The sequence below is a fragment of the Onychomys torridus genome, chromosome 4, assembly GCF_903995425.1.
Source record: "Onychomys torridus chromosome 4, mOncTor1.1, whole genome shotgun sequence".
NCBI classification, from domain to species: domain Eukaryota; kingdom Metazoa; phylum Chordata; class Mammalia; order Rodentia; family Cricetidae; genus Onychomys; species Onychomys torridus.
The window spans coordinates 87660945-87674614 of record NC_050446.1 but is presented as its reverse complement, the minus strand read 5'-3'; the positions used below and the strand labels follow the sequence as shown (position 1 = coordinate 87674614).

At 41.8% G+C, this 13670-nt stretch overlaps 1 protein-coding gene across 3 annotated transcripts in view; it reads right to left on the bottom strand.

The window, feature by feature from the left end:
* Window positions 1-13670, bottom strand: part of Fmn1 (formin 1) — a 365829-nt gene that overhangs the window by 219319 nt on the left and 132840 nt on the right. For all 3 annotated transcript variants that reach the window (XM_036185303.1, XM_036185304.1, XM_036185305.1), the window contains one exon: window positions 1201-1262. In XM_036185303.1, the coding sequence (XP_036041196.1) occupies window positions 1201-1262 (62 nt within the window). The remainder of the gene's footprint in view (window positions 1-1200; window positions 1263-13670) is intronic.

Here is a 13670-nt window from a genome sequence, read left to right as displayed (position 1 = left end):
AATAACTGAGGAGAGGTTGATCAAAGGATGTAAAATTTCAGTTTGATATGAGAAGTTGAAGTGCTTGCTTGTAGTGGCCATTCCAGCAGCAATGCATTACCTACCTGAACACTGCTAACAGAATGGAGTCTACTTACTAAAGTATCAGTTAAGTATATGAGGTAATACATTTGTAAATGAAGCTCAGTCATGCAACAAAGTATGATATTCCAAAACATGTTGTGCACCATAAATTATATTCAACTCCTATTTGTCAACAATAACAACAACAAAAAATGAACAGGAATATTTGATCCACAAATTCATTGAAGTAGCACATTTGTAAGTAAACTCCATTTAATCTCTCCAGAATGCACACTATCTCCAAACATGCCAGGTACTACAAATTATAATTTCTATTTGTCAATAACATTTAAAAGGAAGGATAGTTTAGCCACAAACTGATTAAAGTAGCAAATAATGGAGTTTATATTTAAGGGAGTAGGAGTTTTATTTAAAATTTGCCACTATTCCTGGATAATGTATGTGGCTTACCCCACCCACGAATAACCTAGACTTCAGGGCTGATTCACTATCCAGCGGCTTGAAATTAAGACTCTGAACTTCCTGCCATAGGCCCTGTAAGCAAACAACAAACCTAGAGACTGACAATTCGATGGTAAACAGAGGAGGACCCACTGGCACCTGTCAGCACACCCTGAGGACACAGGGTGACTCAGCACACTCTTCATCTGCATGATATGCCCCAGGGAGGAACCAAGAGGCACGCAGAGAACGGAGTGGAACAGAAATCAATTCCAGGGTGTAGAGCAACATCAAGTTTTAAAATACTTCCCAAGATCAGTGAATGTCTCAACACTCTCTTCTTTCCTGATTTAAAAACACAGAATCACGCTTGCCAAAGCCAAAAGCATTTACAGTGATTTCTTTCAATGTTAGAAACCAGAGTTTATTAAACACCGCATCCAAGGCTTTCATCCTGGAATAAGGTTGATGCCCATTGGCAGCTGTGAGCTGCAGATGAAATCTAGTTAGATGCTCCCCACTAAGAGGAATATTTACTTCACTTGGTGCCCACTGGCAGCTGGGAGCTGCAGCTGCTATCCAGTTAAATACTCCCTACAAGAGAGGAATATTTACTTCAGCACACAAGAAAAATAACCATCAGAAGGCCAGTTCAATAGAATCAAAGAGATATACCTGCAGGTTTTCGATTTCTTCTTTGTGCTCCCTCTTCAGATGTAAGATAGCAGCCTGGTATTCTGGAAGATCACAAGAGAAGCCAGTTACAAAGGAGCACAAATGAGTCAGAAACTTCAAAGGCATATCACCTGAATCCCAGCCGGCAGCCACCCTCCAAATAACCACATCACGTGTGGACAGGAAGGAGAGCTGTTAGACACATCGTGTCCAGACACAGCCAGGACTGGGGTAAAAGGGGATTCCTTCCCTTCAATACAGCCTGGATCATGGAAAGTGCCAAATTCAGCAACCAGGGCAGGGGTAAAAAGAGAAGAGGCATGTGAGTGAGAGCCAGATAAAGAGTGGGTCAGGTGTTGGTCATCAAGGAGCTGAAAGTTCATGCCCCACGGTGAACAACACAGATGTGTTAAGGGAGATTATAAAAGAAACTTTCTATATGAGATCACAGAGCTCCATTTTTAACTCTGTTTTAAAAAAGAAAACAGAGAGAGAGAGAGAGAGAGAGAGAGAGAGAGAGAGAGAGAGAGAACAAGACATGAATGAAGGCAAGCTGTTTCTAGTCTCTTGGTCAACCAAGAAAGCCAAGACCGTTTGAAGGAGAGATTCCCAGGAGAATTGAGGCAGTTAAGTTGGACAAAAATAAGTTTCTAGTCCACTTTTCATCTGAATGACATTCATCGCAGAAATACAACCCCAGTGTACACAGGAACTGCAGCCAGGTATTAAAACTACCACCCCTACTAGCTGAGCGGAAAGCACAGGAATCACCTCTACTTCCAGGAGAACAGCTAATGTGCATAGGACCACAGAACCATTTGTGCTAGAGAGAACTACAAAGCAAAATGCTGTGACTATGGACTTTTGTGGGACAAACAAGCTCTTTACAAATGTGTTCACCGTCACAAGTCTGTACTGCAAGAAACAGACTATTCCTCTAATTTGGTATCATGAGTTAGGCAGGCAAGCTCGAGTTCCATTTCAAAATGGATGAGGATGCAGTAGAGCCCCACCAGGAGAGGAGCTTGGCTGTTAAGAGCTAGCCACATGGCAGCCCTGTGAGGACTGAGCTCCCGTGGTAATGCTGTGAGCTCTCAATTTATACCACACCAAAGATCAAATCACTTGTTGCTATCCCCAACAAGCACTGCTATAATCTGGGACACCACCATCTTTCCAATACCCTACATTCTCCTTCCCAGAGGCTGCCTCATTCCCCTCTTACCAACATAAACAGAGTTTCCTCCATCACAGTATGAGCAATCTATTAAAGATATGACCCAGACCATATCTCACCCCTGGTTTTCCACAGAACTTGGACTCCAGACTCCAACCTGTAGGGGCCAGGGGGTGGCTCCATGGTGAAAATGCTTTTTGCACAAGCGTGAAAATTGAGTTCAGATACCCAGCACCCAAATAAAAGCTGGGTTTGGCAGCATGCATCTGCAACCAAAGAGCTAGGTCAGAGCAAGGAGACAGGTGGAGTTCAGGGGTTCACTAGCCAAACAGTCTGGCTGAAATAGAAAGGTCTAGGTTCAGTGAGATGTCCTGTCCCCCAAAATATGGTTGAGATCAATTGAGGAAACACCAGACATCAAACTCTTGTGCCTCTACCCCTACCACACAAGTATGGACAAGGGTACCTAGACACATGAGAACACAGGTGTACACACACACACACACACACACACACACACACACACACACACGCGCGCGCGCGCGCCCCAAGGACTATAGCCTTTGCTTTTTGTGATCTGTTTCCTCTCATCTCATGTTACTCCTTCTACCAGCCCATTCATTACATTCCAGGCACACCGGCTTCTTGCCATCTCTTAAATTTATCAAATGCTTTTCTAATGGTCTTTGAGGTAGAGCCCCAACCTATGTGACAATAAATATATGAACCCAGTCAACCCAATATTCTATGAAGCAGTCAAAGGAAACCAGTAAATTCAACCTTCTTGAAAAGTATCTACCTTGCTCTGAACAGAAATCACATAGACCATCTTATACATTTATTCATTTTATATAGAATGTGTCAGTAAGGGTGTGACATATAGAATTATGACTAACTTACTAACAAATTGACAAAAGAGGTCACTGCAAAACTAACACCCAGAAAAGCACGATCTATCTCCTCCTTAAGCAAATATTTTGGATAAGCATACCACCATTACAGGTGAACAGAAAGCACACCCTTATGCCAGTAAGAGTAATAAAAGGAAATGCAGCCTTTATTAATGAGATATTCATTTTAAGACTTCAGAAGGTAACAGGATGGAATACAAAGGTTCCTCATAGGGCTGGCAAGATTGCTCAGTATATCAAGGTGCTTGTCACCAAGCCTGACAACCTGAACTTGATCCCCAGAACCTACATAGTGAAATGAAAGAACTGACTTCTGCAAGTTGTTTTCTGACCTCCACATATGCATTGAGGCAGGCACACACACACACACACACACACACACACACACACACACACACACCATTATATCTAATAAAAATTTAAGTAAACATTCCCAAATAATCCTGAATCAAAGCTAGGTTGGCAGTTTCACAAGTGCCTTATGGGAAGCAACCCTCTGCTCTTCCGTTTCGATTTGAAAATGTCTTAAAGTAGCTTGGGGCACATTCTCAAGGAGGATGATGAGACAGAGATGTTAAGTACAAGACCAAGGATGCTAGCATTAGTTAAGAAGAAAACTTAACCCTGGTATTTGGTGGCTGAGATTTTGTTCTCGTGGGACAGAGGAACAGAGGGTTTGAATCTCAGGACTTGAAAGTGGCAAATCCCTCTGCCCTCTGCAGTCACCAGAACCTCGATGAAAACTCAGACATTAATGAAAATATTTTATATTTTGCACCAAATAAAGAAGCCCAAGACATCCTTTCTTTTACATCGTATAAGAAAGACAGAAAACACAAAATCTCCTTAGAGGCAGAATCCAACATTCTGGAAAATGATATACAAGAACTTCCTTCCACAGAGTTCGTTCTAACCCAGCACTTTAATCAAACTCGGGGCTTCACTTGGCGGCTTCCTGACCTGTTCACAGCAATGAAACATCTTTTCTGTCAAGTGTCTGGCCTGTGTCTCCAACTTGCCAGAGGCAGAATCAGAAACAACTTCGCTAACACTGAAGGTACAGGTCCACCATAGCTGTTGGCTACAGCTGGCCATACACATTTATCTCAGGAAATATGAGACTGGTCTTGTTCTTTGACAGCACTGGCCTCAGGAACAGATTGAAGTACACACTACAGACTTCCAAGAAGACCCTATCATAACTAAGCCCACGTGGCAGAGGAGGAACCTGAGATGTTCAGGTTGAACAGCCTTCCCAAAGCCACAAGCAATAAATGCCAATGACAACACTTAGCTCCAGAGAACCTGTGCCATTTAGCCTGGGGACTGTTGGCTTGGTGTAGCTCTCGTTCCTTTGGTTGGATAAACATGAAGTACATACAAAACTTGGGATCCCTAGAAACTTCAAGGTTGCTCGCTTTGTCCAAACACCAAACTTACTTAAAAGTCTGGATATTTTCTCTAAGTTGTTAAAAGAGGGATTATGTCAGGGCTCAGCAATCAAGAGCCCTAGCTGCTCTTCCAGAGGATCCAGGTTACATTCCCAGAACCCATATGGTAGTTCACAATCATCTGTAACTCCAGTTCCAGAGAATCTCATGCCCTAATCTGGCCTCTGCAGCCACCAGGCATGCATGTGGTTCTAATATACATACGGGAGGGAAAAAAAACCCCACCTATATACGTAACACGATTTTTAAAGTTTAAAAATTAATTAATTAATTAAAAGGAGATCTCATCTATTTTGAATCCCGAGATTTGAGGAAGAGGGGTGTCAAAGTAAACAGTGTAAGGTCTGATGTCTAGTAAATTCAAGGATTGAGGTTAGGTTCCGTCCATTTTCTCCAGATTCCCAGGCTAGTAGTCACTGTCCATTGTTAAATCTGACTTTACTTACCCTCTCACACTGCCTTAGCTAGGGTTTCTACTGCTGTGAGGAAACACCACAACCAAAAGCAAGTTGGGGAGGAAAGGGTTTATTTGGCTTCCACTTCCACCACTGGAGGAAGTCAGGACAGGAACTCAAGCAGGGCAGGAACCTGGAGGCAGGAGCTGATGCAGAGGCCATGGAGGGGACCGGCTTACTAGCTTGCTCCTCATGGCTTGCTCAGCCTGCTTTCTTATAGAACCTAAGACCACCAGCCCAGGGATGGCCCCACCTACCATGGGCTGGGCCCTCCCCCATGGATCACTAATTGAGAACATGCAACAGCCAGTCCTTCCTCTCTGATGACTCTAGCTTGTGTCAAGTTGACACACAAAACCAGCCAGTGTGAGCTCCTGTTTTTAGTATACTTAGGCAGGCAAAGAATGCAGCCAGGTCTCAGCCTGCCATGCCTCCATAAGTAATGCAGCTAGCCAGTGCTAGCCATGTGGCCTGGGGGAAAAAACAAAAACAAAAAACAAAAAACAAAACAACAACAACAAAAAACCTTTGTACCTGCCAGAAACAGTGGGAAAGGAAGCCAAGGTAAAGGGAGAGCAGTGCTGGGGGAGGGGCACTGCCAGCAGGTGGTTAAAGGCATGATGCAAGTTCTGCTTGATGGATGGATGGATTTTTATTTATTTATGTAGGAGAGCAGTGCTGGGGGAGGGACACTGCCAGCAGGTGGTTGAAGGCATGATGCAAGTTCTGCTTGATGGATGGATGGATTTTTATTTATTTATGTATTTGTTTGTTTGTTTGTTTGTTTGTTTGTTTTACAGAGGGCTGCAGTATATAGCCCTCCCTGGCTGACTTGAACTCATACAGATCCATCTGCCTCTGCCTCTTCAGTACTCAGATTAAAGGCATACCCCACCATGCTCCGCATGGTATTTGTTTGAAGTGTTTGAGTGTGTTCATGCGTGTAAGTTCAGTGCCCATGGATACTAGAAGAGGATTCCAATCCCCTGGAGCTGGAGTTTTGAACGATTATAAACAGCCCAATGTGAGTGCTGGGAGCTGAACTCTGGTCCTGTGCTCGAGCTGTAGGGCTTTTACACTCTTAACTGCTGAGCCAGCTCTCCAGCCCCTTGCTTGACACTTTGGATGTTTGGCTGCTGACAACTTTGAACTTCCTTCTTTCCCATCTTCCCATATAAGGGTTAATGGGCAAGAAAGCCTTTAAACTTGGCAATAGTCAGACCACACAAATTACTGCCCATGAATGGAAACCCTCACCCCATTCATGCCTTCAAAAACTAGGAAATCTTAGGCCAATCTCTTTTTCTTGCTCTTCCTCAAATCATTTTCAGACCAGCCTTGGAAATCTCAGGATGTATGGAAAAAAAAAACCTTGTCATACATTCTTGTATGTGTGAATAGTGTGTGCACAAGGTCTCAGCATCTGAGTCAGGTTAGGGGTCAAATGTCCATGTGGTCCCTTCAGAAAGGATGAGGCTGTGTAGAGGTTACGTGAACAATGGGTCAATTGATTACCATCTTACATGTATACAGAAAGGATAATAATTTCTGTACCTAAACAACACAGCACTGGGCAACAGATGGGAAAGATACAATAATTCAAGAATTATAATTGTCAGTATCTAACCTTGGCCAAGAACACTTGAGATTTCTTTGGGCAGAAACATAAGAATTACCAGCATTAAAGGGTGAGGAGAAGCCTCAACTCTCTAAGCTTATTAATATCCTATTGTTTGGTCTAACCTCCTTAGAGAACCCCATTTATATATTAAAATACTACTTCCCTCAGAGTGATGATATTAGGAGAAGGGATCTTTGAGTGGGAATTGGGTTATGAGGACAAAACCACCATGAACCTGTGAATGGAATTAGTGTCCTTACACAAGAGTCTCCTAAACCCATCCCTCTCACCATGGGTCAACATAAGAAGCATCTACCCAACAAGAACATCTGGTGGGTCAGGAAATGGACCCTCCTCCAACACTGAATCTGCTGCCACCCTGAACTTGGGCTTCCCAGTCGTCAACACGATGAAAAATAATTTTCTTTTGTTTATAAGCTCCCCGGCTTATGGAATTTTGGTTACAGTGGCATGAACCTACTCTACCCAATAGCTTCTTTCACTGAGCCAGGCACTCAACTAAGCAGAGTGTGTATAAAAATGAGCAGAGCACATTTCCAAACTCAAAAGGTCATTCAAGCCAGCAGCAGTGTGCACACCTTTAATCCCAGCACTTGGGAGGCACAGGCAGGAGGATCTCCATGAGTTTGAGGCCAGCCTGGTCTACAGAGTGAGTTCCAGGACAACTAGGGTTACACGTGAAACCCTGTCTCAAAATACAAAACCAAACCAAAAAGGTCATTCAAGGGTTAGATCCTTGATATGAAAGAAGCTTTCATCATGAATACTCTGGTATGACAAAATTAAGTCTTTGTTGTCTCAAAAGGCCTTATTTGATCTCATCTGAATGTTTTATTTGCAGACATGGATTGGAACATTGCTAGAAAAATATTCATCACTAGCACCCCCTTTCCTTTGGGATATAGAAAATCCCCTTGCTTTCAATTTGGCCGAGTGACTATCTTGAGCTGATGGAATACAGGTGGGTAGGATTAAAGAGGACACATTTGATGACAGCTTTGCTTGCCTCTAGCAGTACTGCTCCTGCTTTTAGGTAAGAACACACCTTGGGTGCCTGCTACTTCCTTAGCGTGGGTTTGGAGAAAGCACAGACCCAAACCCTAGGCACAGCAGGTAAGGAAGCCAGCTCGGAGGAGCTCACCTGAACAACTATCTTTACATAAACTTGTTACTGAGTGCTGTTGGAAATTACATTGGTTTGTTGCATAGCTTTGCTGCTGCCGGCAATGGTTAATGAATATGTCTGGCAAGTTTCCAGGCAAGTTTACTAGTTAGAAAATTTCAGAGGATTAGAGACATGAGATGGGTTCTCCCCAAACAACATAGGCAGGCAGGCAAAGAAGTTAATGGGCCTAAATGAACATGTATATACTTATACTACTTCATACTGAAAATCTGAGCAAGAGACAGTTCCGAGATAATGATGTGAAACAGGTTCAAAGATCATGGTCATAGCTGTGACTCTGAACATTACCTGTATTGCCAGAGCACATTGCTGGATGGCTCACCCTGGAGAAAACAGCCATTCCATCAAACCCTAGATGCCTTAGATAATCTGTCTTTTTACTTCATCCTCTTACTCCTATATCCCATTCTGTTAGGGTGAAGATGCCAAGCAGTTTAGAATTCCAGGAACACAAGCGTGATGAAGCTTATCTCCTCCCTACACACTGAGAATAAAATGTAGAAACAACTGAAAGTACTTGATTCTGTCACTAGATGGCAGTCACAATACTGCACATTGGAACTACCTACCAAGCACCAGAGCAACTCCTGAAGGCTCCTTGGGATGCAGGGATGAGGAGGGTGAGGATCAGGGGACCTGGGGTGGGGGTGGGGAACTGAACCAAAGCTGAGGAACAACGCCTGTCATTCAAAAAGTTAGAATGGATATGGTCACTACTTCAGAAGAAGCAGAACACGTGCAGGATTTTCCCAACCATGCCTACAAAAAAGGCAAGCATGATGGAGGGGGCTTCTAGGTGTTCCCGGCTAGCATCTGACATCAGCACTGACATCTCAATTATAATGCAAGAGAGTTAAGTCACAGGTGAGTAGCTGAACAGAACATCCTAGACAGCAGTGTGATGAAGCAACCATGTGGTATCAGGTGTCCAGGGCCTCTGGCTCTGAGTTTGCTGGGACCTGGTTCCAGAAGGAGGCAGGACAGTTACTGCAGTCACCAGGGCTGAATACCCCTATGGGTGAAGAAGACTCTAAGACCATGTGTACAGTTCAGAAACCAACAGAGGTGTGCTTCCGCCGGTGGGAAAGGGAAGCCGAAGAAAGCATCGGCAGGATGCAAAGAGGATTAGAGATGACCTGATTAAGAGCAAGCTTCCAACCTTACGTCTCATCCCATGCTTGTTCCCATTGACTGGTCATGCAGCATTTGTATCATTCTGGTAGGAAACCCCAAAATACCATTCTTCTAAGATGCACTTCTTGTCTGGAGGTCTCGTGAAATACACAATTCCTCAAATCATTCTATAGATAGGAACCTTCAAGCCAAAGCTCTAATCTGCACCATCAAGAAACTTAACAATCAAAGCAAACAAAAAGATCAACAATAGAAGTACAATATCACCCAATACAAATTTAAACATAAAACACACTGAAAATGTTTCATCATTTTCAGAATCCTTAGCAAGTCTAAAATAAGAACAATCATTGTTAACAAAAATGACAATATCTCACTTTCAAAACAAGGACAAGGAAAGAACAGTAGGTGACTCTAAAGATGTGACATGCTAAATTTAAACACAGGTTTAGAAATAAAAAGCTCAAGAGCTTTGACATAAACTCTAGTCCAAAAAGCATTTTTGAGTAAAAAAAATACTGAATAATTAAAAGTTTGGCATGCTATAATAAAAGGAAAATAAGAATGAATCATAGGACCAGGGAGTGGACTCGGCAGGTAAAAGCACTTGTGCAGCATGAAGATCTGAGTTCAAATACCCAGCATTCATACATAACCAAAATAAAACAGTACAAAGACCTAGGCATGGTCACCCAGCTGTACTGCAGCCCTGTGAGGTGAGACATGAGGCTCACAAAGGCTTGATGGCTGCCACCCTAGTTCCCAGGTTTGGTGAGACAGCCTACCTCAAGGAAATAAGGTGAGAGGCATCTGGCAGGACACTTGCAATCATAATTAAGAGGCTTTGTCATTGATATAGAGATAGCAAAATAATATATGCAGTGAGTATATGTGTGGAGCTCAGAGAGCAACTTGTAGATTTTCCCCTTACAGGGTCCCAGGGATCGAACTCAAGTCCTCAGCTCGTTGGCGAGTGCCTTTAGCCACCGAGCCATCTCATCAAATATTACTAGTTGAATTTATCAAGAACTTTAGCACACTTCACACATAATGGTGAAACTTGAGGTAAACATATTGATGTAAGATTAGTGTACAGATTTCCACAGTATATTGAGTTACATACTACTAATGAGTCAATATGATGACTTTATTTAATGTCATGGAACGATATCAAAAAATCATGTGTTGAACCTAAAAAAAAAAAAAATAGAATGCTTCATTAGGGAAGCATCTGCTACTCTTTTTGTTAAATATTTGTGATGTGTCTGCCATTGTGCTTTCTAAATCTTTGTGTTTGCTCCCATAGATTACTGTCACTCTCTGCCAAGGTCCCAGAGGAAAACTTTCTACTCTTTTAGTGTGGGAAGTGAGTACTGAATAATAACCGGTCAGGTTCCCAAGAATAACTGACTCTTGTTTTGGCACAGTGACCAGTACCCAGCCATATGGGGGGAAAAAGTAGGCATTTACATCACTCCTTCCCCAAGGCTCAGGGAATCTTGTAGAGGAGGGGGCTGAAAGAATATAAGAACTAAGGAAGGGGTGCAGTGCTGTGTAATTATTTCCTACCAGTTGAAAAACATTCCCTTCTGAAGGGAAGAAGTAAACTCATAAGACTCAAGAAGTAAAGGAAACTTACATAAAAAGGCTGAGGAAGATCCTGAAACTGACAGGATTCAAAAGGCCCCTCCATAGTGCTGTATAATAAACAAGCAATTTCTGAAGACTCTCTAATTCAGTGAGCTGTCTTCAGGTTTTGTAGGGAGCTCTAGGGATGGAACTTTTGAGAGTTATTGACCAATATGCTGTTTTTATGTTAGATTTTGTGTCAACTCGACACAAAATAGTACCTAAGGGGCATTTTCTTGATTAATGATTAATGATTGACACCAAAGGGGCTAGCCCACTGTGGGTGGTGCAACCTCCACATAAAAAAGCAGATTGAGTAAGTCATGGAGAGCAAACCAGTAAGCAGTTGAGTTCATGCCCTGACTTTCCTTCATGATGGAGGTAGCCTATAAGCTGTAAGCTGAAATGCTTTCCTCCCCAAGTTGTTTTTAGTCATGGCATTTAATCACACCAACATAAACCAAATTAAAACACTACGACTAGGGTAGGCTTTGCACAATACAGCTGTTTGTGTCACCCATGCTCCTATACATAACCCAGAGAAATTCAATGGTTCACTAAGAGTAAGAATACCTAGCCTCAAAATCACCCACACTTCTCTATATTACATTAGAGCTTTGAAACAATGGAGTAAAAAAATGGAGATGAAAATTTTTCTAGAGAGATGAAACTAATATTTTTATAGTTGTTAAAAACATATATTGTGATAGCATTTGCATAGAGCTTGAAAGACCCATGCTCTACAGCATCTAGGAATACATAAATAGGTAGACTGTGAATGGCACTCCAGTGAGTTCTGCAAGGTGATGACCACATAAGAAATGCTGGAATCATTCACCATCTCTACAGAAAGCAGCAAAGAAATCAGATACAGGGCTTAGCAAAAGGGTCTTCAAGACTAGCTCCATAAATTTCAGAAATATGAATAAAGATTTAGTAATATAAAGATATTACTCTACCTTTGTTTTGTATCATTTTGAAATTATTTGTGATTCTCTTCCATATCAATAATGAATGTGTTCAAAATTAATATATGTAGTACACTTATATCTATTCTATATGGGACTAGATATAGCAGAATAGTCAATGAGAAAGTGTTAAAACTAAAATAGAATGAAATTACACGGTATTAGAAGATGACTGTTCTTTGTGTGGCATGCATCATCATGAGCTGACTAGATTCAAACTTTGGGAGAAGCTGCTTGCTTTTTCACTTGTACTTCTGATTCAATCACTGAAAGCCCTTTATTTAAAACTGACAAAATGAACCTCAGAAGAGAGAGCTGAAGGTCAGTCTCTGGAGAGGCAGGTGAAAATCAGCCAAATCTAACTGGAAGGAGAGTGGAATTTTCTCTTAAATCAGGCCAGGCAAGTACCCAGGAGGCCAGGCTACCTGCCCAGGTTTCTAAGGGAGACAAGACACTTGTGTCTCTCACATGGTGGAAAAGTACCCTAAATATAACATGTTGCAGCTGCTCCTTAGATTGTTGTCTATAGCTGTAAGGTCTAACTGGCATCATCTCTACCACTCAGATTTTAAGAAGTGTGTGTGTGTGTGTGTGTGTGTGTGTGTGTGTGTGTGTGTGTGTGTGTAAGTAACTTGGGCATATTATTTTCAAGCCTACATCTCTCATTTACAACATTAAAGATGAGAAAACCTCTAAGACAATTGGAAAGGAAAATCAGCCAATGTGATAATTTAGGGTAAAATGAAGTAGTGGTCTCTCAGCAGGAGGGCCCACTCACAAAGAATGTATAAATGCTCTGGCCCTCTCCTCCACTGCTATGCCCAAAGTTTTGCCAGGCATGTAAAATAAAAACAGGTAATGTTCAGTTGCACTCAGAATGTGGACTTACAGCAACAACAGATGAGGTTATGGAATATGTCACATACAATTAAACTAAATATATATTCATTGCTTATGTATGAAGTTCACAATTTGTTTAGCAACTCTAAGACTTCCAAGGATACTTGTTGGAAACTTTGTGCAGCAGGCCAGCAATGTGTAGAAATCCAGGACTATACATGCACACAGGTAGGAACTATCAACTAGATTCTTTTGGATAGCCAAAAATTACTGGTTCTACATATCTCACATGCCTCTTTAAAAGAATCTAGCTTGTACTGTTCCTTGTGGTCACTTTTTAGGATTTTTTTCCTCTTAGTAACAGGATCTTCCTAAGTTAACTGACTTCCTCATGATTGATTCAGTGAGAAATTTCCAGTTTTCCAAGATAAACAAGACACTGAAACAGAGATAAAACACATTCAAATATGGATAGTCTCTACTTTCCCTTCTTGTACGGGGCTGGGAATACCATGGACAAGGGCATACAAAGAAAAAAGCACTCACTGATTCTAATAAAATATAGTGCAAAATAAAGTAACCTCAAAGGCTATAATGAGACACGTGGGAAACTGTGAGGTGCCCAGCTAGCTAACTTTGATCTTGCTCAGCAATGTTAACCTCAGAATCAGGAACATAAATGAGATGATTAGAGAACTGTGAAAGTCAAAACTTTTCCACCAGACAGCCTATTTTATCATCTCATAAAGCCTTTGCCCCATGCTAATCTACTATTTTTCAGGGCTGACTTACATTAGAATAACCTACAGAAGTTGATCCTGGCTCATGCCTGGATCCTAACCCCAAAGACAGACATCTGAATCAAGGTGATTTTGATAAGGTAGACAAAATAGAGAACTGCTGTATTGGTTTTTATTTGTTTGCTTGCTTGCTTTGTTTTGTTTTATTCTCAAGTGTCAGGAGGCTACATTTGCATCTCAATTTTTTAAAGATTTATTTATTGTATATACAGTGTTCTGCCTGCATGTATGCCTGCACACCAGAAGAGTGTGCCAGATTTCATTGTAGATGGTTGTG